Source organism: Rhinoderma darwinii, chromosome 3 (genome assembly GCF_050947455.1).
Source record: "Rhinoderma darwinii isolate aRhiDar2 chromosome 3, aRhiDar2.hap1, whole genome shotgun sequence".
Classification (NCBI taxonomy): Eukaryota; Metazoa; Chordata; class Amphibia; order Anura; family Rhinodermatidae; genus Rhinoderma; species Rhinoderma darwinii.
The window spans coordinates 153,397,870-153,419,621 of NC_134689.1; the positions used below are offsets into that span (position 1 = coordinate 153,397,870).

A 21,752-nucleotide genomic window follows, 5' to 3' on the forward strand; every position below is an offset into this window, starting at 1 on the left:
TTTCAGCACCCTGGACAGTGACTATTTACAGACGTCTCCTAGCAACGCTCCCGTCATTACGGGAGCCCCATTGACTTCCTCAGTCTGGCTGTAGACCTAGAAATACATAGGTCCAGCCAGAATGAAGAAATGTCATGGTAGTAAAAACAATACGCTCCGCAGCACACATAAGATCTGCGGACTTCATTGCGGAATTTTGACTCTCCATTGAAGTCAATGGAGAAATTCCGCCATGAGTCCGCCACTGCTCCGCAACAGACAGAGCATGCTGCGGACACCAAATTCCGCTCCGCAGCCTATGCTCCGCAGCGGAATTTTACGCCTCGTCTAAACGAACACTGCTAAATTAAAGTGTAAGTCAATGGACAAACGGCACCGCTGCGGATTAACGCTGCGGAGTGTCCGCAGCGGAATTTAAGTGAAATTCCGCCACGTGTGAACCCGCCCTTACTCTTCCAACCTACATGTATTTGGTCTTGTTTTTTTCAGAATATATTGGGCTTCCATATTGTGTAAAAAATAATAGATATATTATAAAATACATATTTGTCAACTTCTGCCGACTTCAGCGATACCAAATATATGTGCATTTCTTACACACTAGGGCAAGTCAGAGCATACCATAAATATCTCTCCCAGCATAGGGCCTGTTCACACTGCGTTTCCCATGTAGGTTTGACATATGCGTTAGGAAAGCTCCCCGCGCATACTTCAAACGTACCCATAGGCTCCCAATATACCGACATGGGCCGTTAAAAGGTGTCCTTTTGGCCTCCTGCGGGCAGTATATGTCTGGTATACCGTTTTCTTTTTACTGGATAGAGCAGTGTAGTCGAATATGCTATTCCATCCAGAGGCATCCAGTAAAAAAAGGTATAATGTAGATGTTTAATATCACCCCTCTGATAAGGGGGGATAGTCTGCTTGCACAAGGTGGCGCTTTGAGGGGGAAACACAGGTGACAGGGTGAGCTAGAACTTCCCTGATGTAGCCCCAGTGACGTAGCTGGACAGTTACGTCACTGGGGCTAACCCAGGGAAGCTCCAAGCAGCAGGGGAGTCCGGCTGCACTGAAGTTCTTGCCGTTGGGCCGCCATGCGGGTGGGTATATCTGACTGGGGGAGAGGTACTGGTAACATAGTACCTCTGAATCCCAGAGGTACAGTTAGGCAGGGAGGTTATCCAGACTCCCTCTTCTACATCAGGTAGCACCAATTATCGCTAAATGATTACTGGAGTTTCCCGAGATTCTCCCAGCGTATACCTTAATTTGAGGACAATTACGCAGTGTGAACAGAGCCTTAGAAGCAGGAAGTCTCACACAGCCATAAAAATCTGAAACTTGGACTGCTCATTGCTGCAGACTTCAGTTGAAGTCGTCTCCCTTTCTTAAAGGGACATGGCCTTTATTACTAAATTAGAGAGTATTTTTCTTTATTTTACTAATTATATTTTTTCAAATAAAATGTTATATTTTGGTCTCCTATTATTAGGTTTCCCAGGAAGTGATAGGATCTATTTAAAGTGTAATTCCACTTGTGTGGAGAGATGCTCCTTTACACTGGGCGGTACATTTGCTGTGGCAACCATACCATGCCCGGATGGTATCGTACACAGGTCCAATTCTAATTAATAGGGCATGCAACTGCAGCGTGGAGTTCACTAGTGGAGGTACACTTTAAAGCTATAAAGTGTCAGGTATGGTGTCTCTTACACAGAACTATTTTACTTTCTTATATACATATACTGTTAGGGTATGTTCACACGGCTTATTTTCGGAATGCCTCCAAACATCTGCCCATTGATTTCAATGGGAAAAAACATTGTTCTGTTCCGACAGGGGCGTTTTTTTTACGCAGCCGTTTTTAAAAAAACGCAGTGAAAAACACGAGTTTGCTTAAAAAACTTCTGAAAATCAGGAGCTGTTTTCCCTTGAAAACAGCTCCGTATTTTCAGACTTTTTTTCAGTAAGCATGTAAACATACCCTAATGCTAGTTCTCTTCACTTGTCTGTCTCACTGGATTCAGCCATATGAAATAATTTCATAAGCAATCATTCCATGAATACCTCAACAATATGAAATAACACCTGATGGGATAAAATATTTTATTCTTTTATCTTTTCATAGAGGTAAATGTCCTTTCACGTGTGAGTTTTAAAGAGATTACAGATGCAACTCGCAACTTCCACAGAGATTTCTTGATTGGAGAAGGACACTTTTTTGACATTTTCAAAGCAGAAATTAAGAAAGAATTGTATGTTGTAAAGCTGCTTAAACAGGTACCGTTCAACATTTATCTGTGTGAATAGTCTGTTCAGCGCTACATAGTATGTTTGCTCTTTATGAATGTTGAGTAATAGATAAATGATTGCTATTTTGTAAAGGACAAGGGAGTAAACTAGTAAAAAGATGCGGCAAAGTGTATCAAAGCTTGTGTTCACATCAGCGTTTGGTTTCCGTTGATGGGTTCCGTCAGACCATTCAGTCGGAGGAACCCATCAACGGAAAGGCAAACAGAAACCATAGCTTCCATTTGCTTTACCATTGATTTCAATGGTAATGCTTCCGTTGCTAATGGTTTCCGTTTGTCCCCGTTCTGCACTACTTCCGCCCAAAAAAATGGAGACCCTACGGAATCGTGTTTCCGACGGAAAGGTCTGATGGAACCCATCAACAGAAACCGAACTCTGATGTGTACAGGCCCAAAGTGGTGCATGCTGTATGATAAATTTAATGCATCTAGCTAGACATGTTATACACTTTTCTATTCCTTATACCACCTCACGATTGGCTTGATTTACGCAAAAAAATTTTGCGACAACATTTTTGCAGAATTTTGGTGTACACTGATGCCTTTAAACCATGCCGCTTTCCTCTAGACCACGCCCCATTTCCTGCTAAACCACGGCCCTTGTCGAGCGCAGCACACAAAGGGTCTAAAATATTTTATAAATATGACTCAGTGTCATCTCCTTACACCTATTTTTAACATCGCAAATCTTTGCATAACAGCACACATCATCTCAGTAAAATTCAGTAAAGGTTTATTATGTGTAAAGGTTTATAATTGTGATAATTTACAATGCTGTGGCCTTTCTTTAAGGGAACCTTTCACCAGCATTTCACCTATTGAACTCTACTTACCCCTCACTGGCCGCTGCTGTCAAAAGTTCATTGCCATTATCCCCTCTCCTAAACTCCTCCTCGGACTGTAAATAACTGCAAACATTTTGCGTCTCTTATGGTAAAAAATCAGGCATTCTCGTTCGTTCCTCTTATGTCCACCCACCGCCGAAAACTGGTCCGCCCTGAATGTCAAAATCTCTTCTGAGATAGCTTGCATGCGCCCCTCATGTATGGTCCGATACCCTTCCCTGCTTCGCCCGAGCCTCAAATCTAGTTACTGCGAACAGGACATCGATGCGCAAGCACCAGATTTTGTGTGTGCTGGGGAGGCGAGGAGCTGTCAATCAAAAGTAAGGAGGCGGGGTAATCTCAGAAAGACTTGAGGAATGAAGATATGACTCTTTTCAAATGAAGATATGACGCTTTTATGCTCATTAGCATACGGCACAGGAACACTAAAAAACTGAATACCAAGGGTACAGAGCCGACTTAGTAGATAATTATAGGTTACATAAAAAAGATGTTTCACCCACTTCCACCAGGTATTGCTGGTTTAATAGGTGAAATGCTGGTGACAGGTTCCCCTTAAGAATGGCACAATTGCCTAACTGTTCAGTCTACCCCTATATAGGATGGCGCTTTCCATATAAATAAAACTACTTTAAAATATTCAAAACCACATCTATAATGTTTTTTTTTTTTCTTTCTGTTCCTGCAGAAGAATCAAGAAGTAGACCAGAAACCACTGAACCGTTTTATGTCAAAATGGAAAAGTTTGCCTAGGTAAATACTGTATTTTATACAATAATCTTTGGTATAATCTTAACTTTTTTATTTTTAAATTCCATGTTTATTAGTGAAGGAGTGATTCCAATATATTAGGAAACTGATATTTATTAATTCCCAAATATATTCGGGTAGAGAAAAAAAAACATCCAGCTCCTTAAAGGAGTTATCCGGGGACCAAAAATTGCATTGCAATAATATATTTATGTGAAACGAAGTAACTTACTAATGTGCTTTAATTAAAACTTCTGTACTAAATAGTGCAGTTCAAACCTTGTGAATTGTTCCCGGAAGTCCTGGAGCTTTTCTAATAATAATGATGCTCCGACACGGCCCCACATGACTGAGGGCTTGCTTCATGTGCTGTTCACATGACTGCAAGGGGTTGTCACATTGCCTATTGCTTGAGTCCCGAGCAGAGAATCAGCTAGCGCTTTGCTCGGGACTCCAGCACTGCTCCCGACATCCATATTTGGTCAATTCAGGGGTTTACTATCGCTGGAATTCCCGAGCAGAGCATCAGCTGATACTCTGCCTGGGGACTCCAGCACTTCTGCCCACGTCACTGTCACTGTCCATATATGGACAATGACGTCGGCAGCAGTACTGGAGTCTCCGAGAAAAGCATCAGCTGATTCTCAGCCTGGGGACTCCAGCACTTCTGCCAATGTCACTGTCCATATATGGACAATGATGTCGGCAGCAGTACTGGAGTCCCTGAGCAGAGCATCAGCTGATGCTCTGCTTGGAAACTCATGCAATGGGAAACCCCTGAAGTCACTGACCATATATGGACAGTGACGTTGGCAGAAGTGCTGTAGTCCTCAGGCGGAGCAGCAGCTGATGCTCTGCTTGGGAACTCCAGTGATGGGAAACCCCTGAATTGACCAAATATGGACGTCGGGAGCAGGGCTGGAGTCCCAAACAAAGCGCTAGCTGATGCTCTGCTTGGGACTCAAGCAATAGGCAATGTGACAGCCCCTTGCATTCAGGTTCACGAACAGCACATGAAACAAGCCCTCAGTCAGGTGGGGCCGTGTCGGAGCATCATCATTATTAGAAAAGCTCCAGGACTTCCGGGAACAATTCACAAGGTTTGAATTAAGTACAGAATTTTTAATTAAAGTACATTAGTATGTTACTTCGTTTCATATAAATATATTATTGCAATGCAATTTTGTTCCCCGGATAACCCCTTTAACTATACTCACAGAGTATGTTTAACAAGAGGTCTTCACTTTTTGAAAATGAGTTAACCATCTGATTAAATGTAATATTCTTACAGTTATTTTAAGACAAAAAAAAATATACAAATAGAGACAATTTTCAGAATCAATCATTGAGTGGCGAATATTCTGCCTCACATCTTTCATAATGAAGGAGGCTATAATAACAATACTGAGAGCTACTCAAAACTACAAACTTAGAGGCTATATAAACCTTTGGAGAGTATTTTTTTTTTTAATAAACAGGTCAGTGTGTTTGGTATAACTCTATAAATAGTTTTTATTAAAAATTCATTTAACTTTTTTAGATACAGCTGCTCTGTATTCTCTATACACAGCAACTGTATCGTTCGCTAAATCCTGTTCCTGTCAGGTCTGGGTCCGTGGGACTGACGGATTCAGGTAATAGCGAACGATACAGTTGCTGTGTATAGAGAATACAGAGTAACTGTGTCTAAAAAAGTAAAACTAATTTTAAATAAAAACTATTTATAAAGTTACACCAGACACACTGACTAACCTGTTTATTAAAAACAATTGCCCTGCAAAGTTTTACGTAGCCTTTAAGTTATTTTGCTTCTACTATTCTCACAGAATTATTCAGTTGTGAGGTTCTCTCTTCACTGAGCATCTACTTTCAGCATGCTCTGCAATCCCAAACAACTTCAGAGACTCAGGTAGCCTTGACATATACAAAGACGCTAATAAAATCATCTCATCACAGTTTGTCATTTGAATAGTATTTAGAGGCAAATGTTGAAATTTAGCTTCTGCCAGGAGTGGAGGTGCCCACAACCTTCCCAAAGTCATACTTACATGGTTCCTTGCCAACCAGAAGTCCTCCTGCAGGCCCCTCCATACAGAATACCATAAATGTTTATGGGAAAACAACATTGTTCGCACACAGTTCGCAAGTAATTTTTAAGCAGATTTTGAACTGATGCTTTTTTTCCGCATTTTTTGCAGCGTTTTTTTCCCCGCAGCCTTTGAATCTAATGCAAAAAAAGTGGTAAAAAAATACTGTAAAAAACACTAAACAAGCGCCGCGTTTTTTTTTCTGCCTCTGAGGCCGGATTTACACGAGCGAGTGCCTTTTGCGCTTGCAAAAAAAACGCGGCGTTTTGCACGCGCAAAAGGTACTTAACAGCTCCGTGTATCAGCTGCATATGATGCGTGGCTGCGTGATTTTCGTCATGGCTGCGTGAGTGTCATCATTATGACACTCTGTTTGTATGTTTGTAAACAGAAAAGTACGTGGTGCTTTTCTGTTTTCATTCATACTTTTTACTGCTGTTGCGCGAATCACGCACGTCACACGGAAGTGCTTCTGTGTGCTGCGCGGGATTTTCACGCACCCATTGACTTCAATCGGTGTGTGATGCGCAAACAACGCACAAATAACGGACATCTCGTGAGGTTTATGCAGCGGACACGCTGCGTGAAACTTACGGACAGTCTGCACGGCCCCATAGAGTAACAGGCCTTATTTACACGAATGGGTTTCGCACTGACTTATGTAAGTCAATGGGGCCATTCACACATCCCGTGCTTTTCACGCAGCGTGTATCCGCTGCATGAAACTCACAGCATGTCCTATACTTGTGCGTTTTTTGCGCAATCACGCACCCATTGAAGTCAATGGGTGCGTGAAAATCCCACGCAGCACACGGACGCACTTCCGTGGGCTGTGCGTGATTCGCGCAACATTTGTTTACGAAATGAAGGTAAAAATAAAACCACCTCCTTCATTTCATTTTCTAAACCTCAAAACCGAGGATGACATATGCGCGAAAATCACGCAGCCACGCACCAAACACTCATGACACACGGAACTGCAACGCACAAAAAACGCAGCGTTTTTTGCGCGTGCAAAACACACACGTTTGTGTAAATAAGGCCTTAGGCTGGGTTCACACAGAGTTTTTTGCAGGAGGAAAATATGCCTCAAAATTCCGTTTTGAATTTTGAGGCAGATTTTCCTCTGCATGCACGTCGATTTTTGCACCGTTGAGCGCTGCGGGCATAAAACGCCACAAAATACACTTTCTCTGCCTCCCATTGAGGTCAATGGGAGGTCAGAGGCGTAAACGTCCGAAGATAGGGCATGTCCCCTCTTTTTCCCGCAAGCTGGTTTTTCCGCTCGCGGGAAAAAAACGCCTCCACCTCCCATTGAAATCAATGGGAGACATTTTTGGCTGTATTTTGGCGAGTTTTGTGGCACGGTTTCCGCATCAAAAAGCTTGTCAAAAAACTCTGTGTGAACTGGCCCTTATTGATTTCAATGGTATGTCAGAAGCGGAAACTGCTTGAAGAAAGAGCATGTCGCTTTTTTTTTTTCTGCGAGCGGACAAAAGCCTACCTGGAAAACAACACCTCTGCCTCCGATTGAAATTAATGGGGAGGTTTTTGTGATTTTTTATGCTAAATTAAAAACTTCCCTGCAACTAAAAATAGCATGTAAAAACTAGGTTTCCAGTTGTTTTTTTTTATCTGTCCATTGATCGCAAAGTAAAAAAGAGTTGAGCAAGACATATCCTATAAAAATAAATGACTGACAGAAGTGATGAAGACTAATGCAAACATGAACTTTGGCATTAGTTTGAGTTCCATAGAAATAAATATGATCTGTCAGCAAATAGTAATAATATTTATTTTTTACAAAGATACTACAAAGAAAATGTTGACAACTTCACAGACAACTGGGTGTTACGATTCCCCTTGTCAAATGGGGGTGTGCCTACAAATTCTCACTGTCAGCCCTGATTGGACAATGGCAGTCTGTGTAAGGACACACCTCCGACTGGTAACACCCAGCTGTCAATTTATTCATATATTTCTATGAGGAATAGCAGAGGAGTTCAAAGAAAAGATTATTTATTAAAATGACAAGTCAGGAGAGGTGACAGGTCCTCTTTAAGGGGACTGTATGCCAGATCCTTAAATGGTTATCTTTAGGGCTGGGGCAGAAAATGTGTCAATCCAAATGAAACTATGGTGGAGAAAAGGAGAAATGGCGCAGTGTAACACTGCTACCTGGATAAAATACTATTTGTTATACTCACAAGGAACAAAAGAAACACCTCTCAATGTGAGAAACACCCAACTTAAGATTCAACTTAGGAGATCTTTACAAAACCAAAGTTCAAATCAGCACAACACTCATCAATTTTCATCCACTGATTGAAAATTCTTCTCTGTTTCTTATAATGAGATGTGCCTTTGATCCTGTTTCTTGCGAGTATGACAAAATACCGTTTTTTTTCTGATATCAGTTTCTATTGTACATCTGTCAATGTTCAATAACATTCAGCCCTACTCTGCTGTACGACATTATTACGGACCTCTCGGAACTTCAGTCATAGCATTAAAATGTAATTGTAAACAATGTATTTGTTTTGTTGTTAGATTTCAACACGTGAATATAGTAAAATTGGTTGGATGTATCACAATGGGAGGAGTAACGTGTTTGGTGTACCCAAATATGATCAATGGATCTCTCTTTCACAAACTACACTGTGCTGTGAGTTGTATTTTTTTTTTAAACGTTTTTATTTATTTGATCAATATTGTTGTTAGTTGTAAATTATTCCCTTCATCAGCATTCACATCAGTGTCGTGGCCTCCATTATATAAGAACTAACTATCCATAATAGACCGTGTCAATGTAGTGTGAGACTTAACCCCTTAATGACCAGCCTATTTTGGACCTTAATGACCAAGCTATTTTTTAAGTTTTTCAATTGTCGCATTCCAAGAGCTGTAACCTTTTTATTTTTGCATCAACATAGCTGTATAAGGTCTTGTTTTTTGCGGGACAAGTTGTATTTTTTAATAGCACCATATTTAGGTACATATTATTTATTGATTAACTTTTATTAACTTTTTTTTGGGGGGGAATAGAAAAAAATCGGAAATTTCGCGACGCTTTTTTGCGTCCTAAATCTACGCCGTTTACCGTGTGGTATAAATAACACAATAACTTTATTCAGCGGGTTGTTACGATTGCAACGATACCAAATTTGTATAGTTTCTGTATGTTTTACTACTTTTACACAGTAAAAACGCTTTTTTTTCAAAATTATTTGTTTTTGTGTCTCCATATTTGAGCCGTAACGTTTTTATTTTTTCGCTGATGCGGTTGTATGAGGGCTTTTTTTTTGCGGGACGACTTTTAGTTTTTATTGGTACGGTTTTGGAGTAGATGCGACTTTTTGATCACTTTTTATCAAATTTTTTTAAAGTCAGTATTCACAGAAAACAGCAATTTTTCCATAGTTTCTTATTAATTTTTTTTACGGCATTCACCGTGCGGGTTAAATAATGTAATAGATTTATAGTGGGGGTCGTTACGGACGCGGCGATACCAAATATGTGTAACTTTTTAACTTTATTTTATTTTTTTAATAGTAAAGCATTTTGTAAGGGGAAAAGCTGGGTTTTTCATTTTTTTTCACATTTTTTTTTAAATTAACTTTATTAAACTTTTTTTTCACTTTTTTACTAGGGGACTATAATATGCGATTCTGCGATCGCATTTATAATACACTGCATTACTTTTGTATTGCAGTGTATTACTGCCTGTCCGTTTAACACGGACAGGCATCTGCTAGGTCATGCCTGCGGCATGATCTAGCAGGCATTCACTCCAGGCAGACCTGGGGGCCTTTATTAGACCCCCGGCTGCCGTTAGAGACACAGACACTCGGCGATCGTATCGCCGGGTGTCGGTGGGAGAGAGGGGGAGCTCCCCCCCTCTCTCCAAAACCACTCAGATGCGGTGCTCGCTATTGAGCACCGCATCTGAGGGGTTAAACGTGTGAGATCAATACTAATATCGATTTCACACGGCAGAGCAGGGACGCTCCTAGCCCTCAGCTGCCTCTGGCAGCTGAGAGCAGGGAGATTTGACAGCTCCCTGCTCTGTTTACTTATTCCGATGCCGCGACGTAAAAAGTCTATGGCATCGGAATAAGGCCCGTTAGTGACCGACGTAGAAACACGATGGGCCGGTCACTAACGGGTTAATATTTCACAGGACTGCAGTCACCTGTTGTTGTTTTTTTCTTTATCACTTTAATGGAGTTTATTGGAAGATGTATTGAAAAACGGAACAAACTGTTGTCAAAAACATAGTGCAAAAAAATGCAAGTGTGAACCTTACGATAATTTAATTTAAAGAGGCTCTGTCACCAGATTTTGCTCATCCGACACGATGCAGGACCTGGGTCAGGAAGTGACGTCACAGCGTGATATCTCGAGAACACGCTGTGTGTCTGTGCACTGCCAGAAGCTGGGTGGTAACGAAGAGAAGTGGATGATGCTGATTCGTCAGCATCATACACTTCTATTCACAACGCCCAGCTAGTAAAAGAAGTAAAAATGCCCAGATGTACACACACAATACACGCCCACTTGTACATAACTTTAAACACGCCCAGTTGTACTTAAGAAAGCCTCATTTGCATAAATATAAAAATGGTCATAACTTGGCCAAAAATGCTCGTTTTTAAAAAAACAAAACGTTACTCTTATCTACATTGCAGCGCCGATCTGCTGCAATAGGAGATAGGGGTTGCAAAATCTGGTGACAGAGCCTCTTTAAAATGTATTACTGTAATTGTATTAATGACTAAAGTTTCCCCACCGATGCCAGTCCTCCTAAAACTGGAAAGGGATTCCACGTTGGTTGCTTCTAATCAGCCAATATCCTTGCTTAATGTAGATGAAAAAAAAACCACCAATTTTCTCAAATCGCCTCCAAGACTCTACTGTCAGGCTAGAGATGCGACTGAGTGGGCTCACCACATGAAATTCCCCACCGCCATGTTGCTCAGCCTTAATGCCGAAAAGGCGTTTGATTTGATCTCATGACAATTCTTAAGTACATCATTACGATACTGAAACTTTGGGGACAGCTTTCTTCGGCTTCTCTCATCACTCCACACCCACACTTCCATCTCCATTAATTCCCTGAACCCCTCACTGTTATAGTTGTGATGGGCATGTGAGAGGGATGCCCTTCCTCTTCTTTGCTGTTTCATTAAGGCCTCATGCACACTTCCATCACCGTTTTCACTGCCATTTTTCACGGATCTGTGTGTCCGTGATTGAAACAGTCTGCTTCCCATGTGTACTCCGTGTACACTTCCGTGATTCCGTTTCCGAGAGGAAACTGTAACCCGTTCACACTATGTACATGATATTGTGAGTGCAGCACATACTATTCCTTGTCCAGCGGTACTCACTGTCCAGGGTGCTGAAAGATTTACTACCGATCAGTGAAGCCCCTTAACTCTTTCAGCACCCTGGACAGAGACTACCACTGGACAGTGCGCGGCGCTCACAATATATATTAATGGTTCATTAAAAAAAACCTGCAACAAAAAAAAGTTACTACTTACCCAGAACTCCCTGCTTGCCTGCTTCTTCCTCAAGTCCGGCCTCCTGAGATGATGTTTCAGACCATGTGACCTCTGCAGCCAATCACAGGCTGCAGCGGTCACATGGACTGCCGTGTCATCCAGGGAGGTCGGACTAAATGTCAGAAGAGGGACGCATCACCAAGGCAACGGCCGGGGTACTTATGAACTCATTTTTCTTAATATCGCAGTGTTCCAGCACTGATCAGCAGCCCCGTCTCTCTATCAGTGCTGACAAAGAGAAGGGGCTGCCGATTAGTGCAGTGCAGTATCTGTCTGTGTACCTCTGCCCACTCGGCCGTTGCTAGGCAACGGCTCCGTCACACATGGACGGCACACATGACTTGCATGGGCCTCATGGTCACGGAATCTCGGACCAAAGTAGGACATGCTCTACTTTTGTCGGAACGGAGCAAGCGGACTGTCAAATAAACTAAAGTGTGCATGGCCCCATTGAAAGGAATGGGTCAGAGTGCTAGCTGTCTGAAAAACGGCTAGCACCCTGAAGGAAAAGACTGAAGTGGGCATGAAGCCTTAGCCCTAGATCCGCTAATTCGACGCCTTCCCACTTGGGAGTGGTTTTATATCTAGACCTCAGGCTACCTTTGGCCCAAAGGAGAGATCATTAGGTATAAAATGAATATAGAGAAATCGGAAGCATTACTATTAACTGGTCCTTTCCGCCTGACATGGGCCCCAGATTATCCACTGATGTGGCAAACACATTCCTTAACCTATTGAGGGGTATCCATCGCCCAAACTTCCTTGTTTATTATTCTGAAAATTTAAATAGAGAGTTTAAAAAGATTTCTATAGCTGGCCATACACATAACATTAAAGTGACCGAACCTGCTGATTCAGATTAGATCGGCTATTCTAATCTAATGTGTTTGGCGGCCACCCTACAGTTCCCCGACTTCATCTGTCAGGAAAAAGAAGGGTCACGCATGGATTTTTACATGTCCGACCCTTTGTTCTCCCGGGAGATGAGGCGCTGCCAGAGTTGAATGGCAATGGCCTATTACTGTCTCCCCATTTAAATAAACATGGGGAGAGATAGCTATCTAATGTGTATGATTGGCTTGAGAATAGTATTTTGTCTGTAGATGTTTTGTCTTAACATTTTATTTATTTTTTTGTTTTGTTAGGACAGCAATCCTACACTACCTTGGCAAATACGTTACAATATTTTGCTTGGTGTAGCCAATGCCATTAACTATCTACATACAATGAACGCTTGTCCAGTCATATGTGGAAATATAACCAGGTAATCCAAAGTACATTATTTAATTAAACATCACATCCTTATATCACATTCCATCACATCTGTCTGAATATGAATGTTACACAATGTCGTTGTAGGCTATTGCAAAGAGATATTCTGCTCCACTGACTGCATCTTAGTCTCAATGAAATATGATTGAAGAAATTTACAGTTGCTGAAAGACAGTTGCAAGACTCAAATCAGACAAAATCACATTATGTCACTTGACTTGTTCAGAACTCTGTATTTGTAGTTGTGGGGCACAAGACTCCATGTAGCACCAGCGATACAAAGACATATTGCTGTAGTAAGTCTTTGCTCACTTGTCATGTCATGCATTAAGTAGGCTTAGCTTCATTTGTTTTCTTTATCTTTACATTAGAGTGGACTGGAACTTATAACTAAAATGAATAGGTTCTATATATTAGAGTTACTAGTTAATTCTTCCTATTTTCCAGCAAAAATATATTGCTCGATCAGCATTTCCAACCAAAGCTCTCAGACTTTGCCATGGTCCATTTGAGATCTTACCTGATAAATCACACTTACACCATAAAGATGGATCATTCCACACTACAGTTCCTGGGATACTTGCCAGAGGAGTACATTAGGAGAGGAGATCTGTCACCAAAAACTGATGTGTACAGCTATGGAGTTGTGAGTGTGTAAAAACCACCTTCATTTAATGATAGTTTACTATGCAAAACAACTTATATGAAGAAGCATTTTGTGCTTAAATGAGGATTTCACCTTTATTAAAATGTTAAAGCGTACCTAATCTTTCAGATGACCTGTCAGAATAAGCTGTCATATGTGTATACATGAGGAATAACACTATTTCTGGCCATTATATGAGCTAGTGGGCAGAGCCTAATGGCTATCATGCCTTCTATAAACTGCACACATAGAAGAGGACATTCCTGCTTTCCTATCTTTAACTATCTCGTATATAGAAGCTGCAGCAGCATATGGATGACGTTTTACAGCAGTAATGAGCAGTGTAACTGAGAATCCAGCACAGGAGTGAGACAGAAATCTTACCAGCAGCTGCAGCAGGTCTTTGTGTCTTTCTCTACTCTTGCTTTCTCCTCCTGCTACCCCATCCTCTCTTCATAGACTTATAGGCAGCTTGTCTGTTAATGACACACACTCTCTCTCTCTCTCTCTGCTCCCTCCTCCTGCTCCCCCTCCCCTCTCCATGGACTTGTTTAGGCAGGCAGTGATGAGACCCCTCCCCACCTTCTGCAGTCTGTCAATTCTGCTCTATAACCAGGGAAACACCTAGTGGTAGTAAATTCACACAGAATTTCCATGAATATAACAACTAAAATTTAACAGTAAGTAAATTACAAAGTTGATCTATATCAGGTATACTATTAGATGAGCATAAATAGTTTGAAAGTTAGTGTCCCTTTAATGTCTTGTGTATTTCTGTGCAAAGAAACCATGTAAATCCATGAGAAACTTTTAGCGCTGCTTGGAATTTTCTATAATTATGTAAGCTTAACAAAAGATGAATGCTTACTGACAGATTTACAATTTGTAGAGCTAAAATGAATAGGGATTCTAATAATTTTACACTATTTCTAAAATTCCTAAATGCAATTTACTCACTGTAATCATTAACGTATGACAAAAACTAGTTAACCTGGGTTCAAATTATGATTTAGGAATTTGTATTAATACTAGTAGACTAATACAACTTTACTTACTTTATTCTGAAGGTAATAATGGAAGTCCTAAGTGGATGTCAAGCTGTGCTAAACGAATCAAAAAGTACATATCTGGTAAGTTTTATTATGTTAGTGTTAGTATTACATATATGGAACATATAAACAAGATAAACTGTGTAACCCCTGTTTATAAGCTCAGCCTATAAAGAATTTACAGGATTTATCTGTTCAGGTCCATATTGTTCAGTATTGGAATCGTTTTTGCTGGAAGTCTAAGGACAATTTGCTTGATTTGTTTGCTAAACATTCTTGAAAAGTGATAACCAAATTTGTGAGCCAAGAATTTGCCTAAAGCTCTTGTCAGTTTCCTTCCTTCTTTCCTGAGGTTGAGCTTGAGTTGTACGTCTCATATGTTTTACACCTCCAGAAATCCTGATAATCCATCATGCGATTATTTTTTTTGTATTATGGTTTATGATGAAAATGACCTGATAGCATGCTAATGGCTATTCTAAAGCAGGAGGTAACGGGCAGCCTAGGCACATCATGGCAGATGTCCAGACAGGGATGCCAGCATGCTACCATCTTAGGCTCATAGGAGTAATGTAGACTTCGCCGTGGAGACTACACATATAGATGAATTATTGAAATTTTACTGTCTAAACGTTTTTGTTTTTTTTAACATTTTCTATGTTCTGATCAGCTATGTGTCTATCTGTCCCTCTTATAATTTGTGTATTTACTTCTCATTTCAAGTCTTAAATCTAAACTATAATTTTTTATGTTCAATGAATAGAGAGACGTGTTTAGGAATCAAGTGGATAAAAGTGGGGTTGAATCTCTTCTCCAGTTTGTGGATGTGAAAGCTAAAAACTGTCCCTTTGTTGTTGCACACAAACTTCTGGACATATCTATTGAATCTACCTCACTGCGTGCCAAGCAGAGACCCACAATGGAAATGGTGAGGATTCATTTATTATTATATTTATAATAACCCCCTGTGTTAATATTTGGGCAATACATCATGTGGGGTATGCAGTTGAATAATTAGTCTTTTTTCTATAGAAGTCTCCTCGACAACATAATTTTACAACAGTGTGACAGGAACCTCTATCTTACTCCTAGAATAATATTGCTAGATCAAGACTACAAACCAAAACACCACATTTGGTGAATAGATTTTCCAGTGGAACATATCTACATTATTAATGTTGCTGCATGTTTCCTTTATTATTTATTATGGGCTAGGCCAGTTTTTCTTTTTTTGATTGGAATAACGGTATTGATTTGCCTTTTTGAGCTCTTGGAAGAGCAGTACACACTCCATTTACAGCATTTGTATTATGTGAATGAAGAGTGGAGAAGGGCTGTTTTGCGATGTACTGATAACCATTACGGAAGATCGACTGCTTCATCCATTATCAGAATGCAAGCACTGTAAATGCTCCTGTATTACCCATATTGCTCCTGGTTAGAACAAAATATTGTTTCAGTAATATAAGGTAATATAAAGTGGCTTTAAATGTATGTGCTATGGCCTCCTGCTATAGTGAAAACATAACATTAAAGAGGTTGTGTAAATGAGACAACCCCTATCCAGGGCATATGGATTCATTGATAGGGCTCCCCCCGCATCAGTCTATCAATTTAGCCAGAGCTGATAAAATAGAGAATCTTCTGCACGTGTAGACTCGACATGGCCACTTATTACATAATTAGCCACTTATTTGAATTACCAGCATATAATATTTCATTTTGGGAAATGTATGGCCATCCGCAACTCCTGGCAAAGTCAGCTGATTGCCGGTTCAGAAGCCGGACCGGCAGTGATTAGCTGATAACTGGGCCAACTTCATTATAAAAACTGGTTGTCTTGATGGGACAACCACTTTAATAATATGGTGGAAAATAAGGGAACATAGTTCAGTAGAAGTTATAAAGTCAGATAATGTGGAAATTCAAGGATATAAAATATATAAATGTAGCCATCTTTATCTTGACTTTTAACTCATTAAATACAGTGTCAAGAAACTTTAACTTGACTTTTTCAATGGCTCTGGTTGTGTGATATAACGCTGCAGCAAGTTATCAGAGTCGAGATAAACTTGGCAGCATCCGTAATGCTGTTCAATGAAACAATAAAACTGACTGTAAATGTTCCTGCAGGTTCTAGAAGTAATTGAAAGCTGTAAGACTGCTGACACATACACTGAAGATCAGCCTAAGTCGCTTATGTCTGTTCCACCTTGTCTTTGTCCACTGCCCTGGAGCCATTCCAATGTTCCCGTTGAAAGCGATGAAAACCTGGACAGTTATTTCGGTTTGTTTGAAAGAAAACGAGACACCATAACTCCCTGTGAATGCAGCCAGTCTGAAGTGACATATTTAGGAGCCTCCAGAAAATGTAGAAGTGCAGAAAATGTTATATGCACACCAATACAGAGCAGGAATACATCACAAAATGATCATAAGCTGCAAATGAGTGACCTATCTTATACAAGCAGGCCGGTGGAGTGTAGCTGTTCACCAGGACCGGACAGCACATCATACTGTGAAGAATGTCTGACAAATGGCTTTGGCCATGCAAAATAAATGATGAAAAATGAAGGTTAAGCGCTCTGTTCACCTCACATAGCCTAAGAGACAAATGCATTGCTGCCATTAATACGAACACATTTATATGACAAATATGATGAGATTAACAAGGGATATCAATCTCATTCTACCATCTGTTTTCCCTCTGTGGTTTTCTTTAAAACCTTTCTATCATCTGTACATTTCCATGGCTCTTCTGAGTTGAAGGTGATTTACAATAGATTTTAAATGTGGTTATGTGTTAATGATGTGTGTATAATAAGCATTAATACATTAACCACATGTTACCAGGATTACAATGAATGCATATGCCAATCCCCTGCTCCATTAGCACAACACTTGGGCATGCACTCTTACTATGCCATATCTGTGCATGAGACTTGGTGACAAGTGTTTTCTATCCTGGCTGAATATTTAAATATACTTTATAAACATTGTTTTGACATAGAAGGTATAACATGTTCTTCATTTATATGTAAATTACCTGTATAAGAACAACATCCTAGAAGCATGCAGACACATAAGAGGGCATACTGAAGTGCCGTGTAAACCCCCTATGCAGCCAATGATTTATGTACTCAAATTGGCAGTAACTGGTAAAGATTGGGCGTGAGGGAAGTTAAAAACAAATATGAAAAGTATACTGTTGAGTACAGAATATTTACCAGGTTAGAGTAGATGAGATTTTGATCTAGTAAAAAATAATCCATAAGGTCTTCTAGGAGATGACAATAATGTTTATGTTAACATGTTTTATGAATATTCTATTCTATTACATTCATGTATAACTTATTGATTCATTTAAAGTATTAAAATTGCTGCTATTTTATATACAAACTGGACAACATGAAACATCAAAGCTGGTGCTAAAGTTTAAAGAGCATATACAACTTTGAGCACTGTCTTATAGCATATATGGTGTGTGTGTGTGTGTGTGTGTGTATTTTTTTTATTTTTATTTTTTACAGTGCATTCGGAGTGTCTTCAGACCCTTTCACTTTTTCACCTTGTGCTAAAATAAATAAATAAAAATGAATTTTCCCATCATTCTGCACTAAATACCCCATAATTACAAATTGAAAATAGAATTTAAGAAATTTTTGCAAATTTATTAAAAAGGAAAACCTCAAATTTCACATAGAAATAAGTATTCAGACCCTTTGAAATGACACTTGAAATGTAGCTCTGGGGGCCTCCCATTTCTCTAGATCTTTGAAATGTTTCTACACCTTTATTGGGGTCCACCTGTGGTAAATTCATTTGATTGGACATGATTTGGAAAGACACACCCCTATCTATATAAGGTCACATAGCTGACAATGCATATCAGAGCAAAAAACAAGCAATAAGGAGGAAAGAACTGCCTGTAGAGCTCAGAGACAGGATTGTGTGGAGAAGGGTACGCTAAAATGTTTCCACATTGAAAGTTCCCAAAAGCACAGTGGCCTCCATAATTCTTAAATGGAAAAAGTTTGAAACAACCAGGTCTCTTCCTAGAGTTGGCCGCCCCACCAAACTAAGTAATTAGGGGAGAAGGTCCTTGATAAGAGAGATAAGAACTCAATGGTCACTCTGGCTGAGCTCCAAAGATCCTATGTGCAGATGAGAGAAACTTCCAGAAGGTCAACCATCAATGCGTCACTCCACCAATCTGGGTTTTATGGCAGAGTGGCCAGAAAGAAGCCTCTCCTCAGTAAAAGACACTTGGAGTTAGTAAAAAAGCATCTAAAGGGCTCTCAAACTGTGAGAAACAAGATTCTGTGGTCTGATGAAACCAAGGTTGAGCTTTTTGGCCTCAATTCTAAGCGTCATGTCTGTCGGAAACCAGGCACTTCTCATCACCATCACTACAGTGAGGCATGGTGGTGGCAGCATCATGCTGTGGGGGTATTTTTCAGTGGCTGGGACAAGGAGACTGGGCAGGGTAGAGGGAGAGTTGAATGGAGCAAAGTACAGAGATATTCTTACTGAAAACTTGATCCAGAGTGCTCTGTACCTGACTGGGCTGGAGGTTCACCTTCCAACAAATCAATGACCCTAAGCACACCGCCGACAAGTGGCTTAGGGACAACACTGTGCATATTCTTGAGTGGCCCAGCCAGAGCCCTTACTCAGTAGCGTAGCTAGCGGAGGGCAGGAGGGGGCAGTGGCCCCGGACCCACTGAGATGGTGGGGTTCTCCACTCCAGCCGCTTCACTCCTGCCCCTTCTCTTCCTTCCTCCCGCCGCTCTCACTATGACTGCGCGTGGCCATGCTGTATTATTATTCGAGCTAGCAGACGTGCCACACGCTAGGCATGTCTACTAGAGCACCCTTCTGACGCCGCCCACCAGGAACAGAAGAAGCCTGCGTGTGAGGAGACGGTGAGCAAGCACCACTCCCCAATGGATCCAGTTATGAAAATATACAGGGATAATGGCTGCTTTAAAAAGGGATGATGGGGTTTAATACAGGGATGACGGCTGGACTACCCATCATCCCTGTATATAACCCCCATCATCCCTGTATAGAACCCCCATCATACCTGTATATACCAGCCTGGCTGGTATATACATTGATGATGGAGGTTATATACAGGAATGATGGCTGATATATACAGGGATGGGGTTATATATGGGGATGATAGCTGTATATGATCCCTGTATATACCAGCCATCATCCCTGTATATAACCCCCATCATCCATGTATATATCAACCATGATGACTGTATATACCAGCTATAATCCCTGTATATAACCTCCATCATCCCTGTATATACCAGGCTGGTATATACAGGGATGATGGTTGCTATATACATGGATGATGGGGGGTATATACAGGGATGATGGGGTTATATACAGGGATGATAGCCGGAGCAGCCATCATCTATGTATATAACTCCCATTATCTCTGTACACAACCCCTATCATCCCTGTACATACCAGCCATTATCCCTGTATATGCCAGGCTGGTATATACAGGGATAATGGTTGATGTCACATAGCGGGTTTGTGGACCCACTAGGCCGCGCTGCCGTAGCGGGGAGGCAGCTGGCCAAACAACAGGAAACCCCAGCAATACAATGTGCCGCAGGTCTGGTACAGAAGGAGAAGGATGCAGCAGGTAACGCCAAACATGGCGGATGACACAGGTGCCGCAGGTTGCGCCAGATGTGGTGAGTTCCTCCGGATGTGGCAGATGACACAGGACATGGCGTATTCCTCCAGACGTGGCAGATGACACAGGACATGGTGGATTCCTCCGGACGTGGCAGATGACACGACTCTGACACTAATAGGCACAGGAACAAGAACAGCACGGGATACAGGAACAGGTAACAAGGCATGGGTAACAACTGGAATGGGAAACACTAAGGGACCATTTGCATAACAGACTGGAAAAACGAACAACGCTCAGGCAAGGATCAGAAGGCCTGGGGCATTCTTATAGACCAGGAAATCGTGGCAGTTGATGATGATGACGATTTCCTTTGTGCCCCTCGGGACACAGCAGACCGGAGCGGAAGTGAGCGCTGGCGTCTCCTAGGAAGGAGATGGGGACCAGCGCTCACGGATCCATAGCTGCGGGCGTCGGGAGGTGAGTAAACCCGATGGCCCGCGGCCATGGACGCTACAGTATCCCTCCTCTTACGCCCCCTCTTCTTGGGGCCAGAGCGAGAGAGGAATTTTTTTTAAGAGCAGGGGCACTGAGGTTCTCTTCTGGCTCCCAGGACCTCTCCTCAGGACCAAACCCTCTCCAGTCCACCAAATAGAAAGTCCTTCCTCCTACCCTCTTGCAGTCCAGAATCTCCCTCATCTCGAATACATCAGAAGAACCGCTGGGAGCAACTGTGGAACTAGAAGTCTTGCTGTAGTGGTTCAGGACCACAGGCTTCAGGAGGGACACATGAAAGGAGTTGGGGATTCTGAGGGCAGGAGGCAGCTTATAGGAGACAGGGTTTATTTGTTGCAGAATTTCGAAAGGACCAAGGAACCTGGGAGCAAACTTGTATGAAGGCACATTCAAACGAATGTTCCGAGAGGATAGCCAGACTTTGCAAGATACTGGGGTGACTCTCTTCTCCTTGTATCTGCTTTTCACTTCATGCAATCGACTGCCAGCAAAATAGAGGACCGGGTCTGTTGCCAGATTTGCAGAAAGTCCCCATATGCAGAGTCAGCAGCGGGTACTTGAGATGTGGTCGACACTGGAAGAGGGACTCTAGGATATTGACTGAACACAATGTGAATGGAGTGGAAGTGGTGGACTCAGTTGCGTGGTTGTTGTATCAGAACTCGGCCCAAGGAAGAAGCTGTACCCAGTTATCGTGCTGTGATGAAGTGGCGGAGATAATTCTCCATGATCTGGTTGATCCTCTTGACTTGCCAATTGGCCTGGGGGTGATAAGCTGAGGAAAAGTCCAATCTCACATCCAGGAGTTTACAGAGGGCTCTCCAGAACTTTGAAGTAAACTGAACCCCCCGGTCGGACACAATGTGAACAGGCAAGCCATGCAAGCGAAAGATGTGTAGAATGAAGAGACTCGCCAGTCGAGGAGCAGAAGGTAGGCTGGTCAGCGGGATAAAATGTGCCATCTTAGAGAACCAGTCCACCACCACCCAGACGGTGTTGCATCCTGCTGAGGGGGGAAGGTCTGTGACAAAGTCCATCGCAATATGCTG

The 21,752-nt window shown here is 41.6% G+C and overlaps 1 protein-coding gene across 2 annotated transcripts in view; it reads left to right on the forward strand.

Annotated features, from left to right (window-relative positions):
* Window positions 1–17,809, forward strand: part of IRAK3 (interleukin 1 receptor associated kinase 3) — a 68,511-nt gene extending 50,702 nt beyond the window's left edge. For both annotated transcript variants that reach the window (XM_075856905.1, XM_075856906.1), the window contains 8 exons: window positions 2,129–2,280; window positions 3,846–3,910; window positions 8,545–8,659; window positions 12,707–12,825; window positions 13,281–13,479; window positions 14,547–14,609; window positions 15,292–15,456; window positions 16,662–17,809. In XM_075856905.1, coding sequence (XP_075713020.1) covers window positions 2,129–2,280; window positions 3,846–3,910; window positions 8,545–8,659; window positions 12,707–12,825; window positions 13,281–13,479; window positions 14,547–14,609; window positions 15,292–15,456; window positions 16,662–17,087 — 1,304 coding nt within the window. In that variant the 3' untranslated portion in view covers window positions 17,088–17,809. The remainder of the gene's footprint in view (window positions 1–2,128; window positions 2,281–3,845; window positions 3,911–8,544; window positions 8,660–12,706; window positions 12,826–13,280; window positions 13,480–14,546; window positions 14,610–15,291; window positions 15,457–16,661) is intronic.
* The last annotated feature ends 3,943 nt before the right edge of the window (window positions 17,810–21,752 follow it).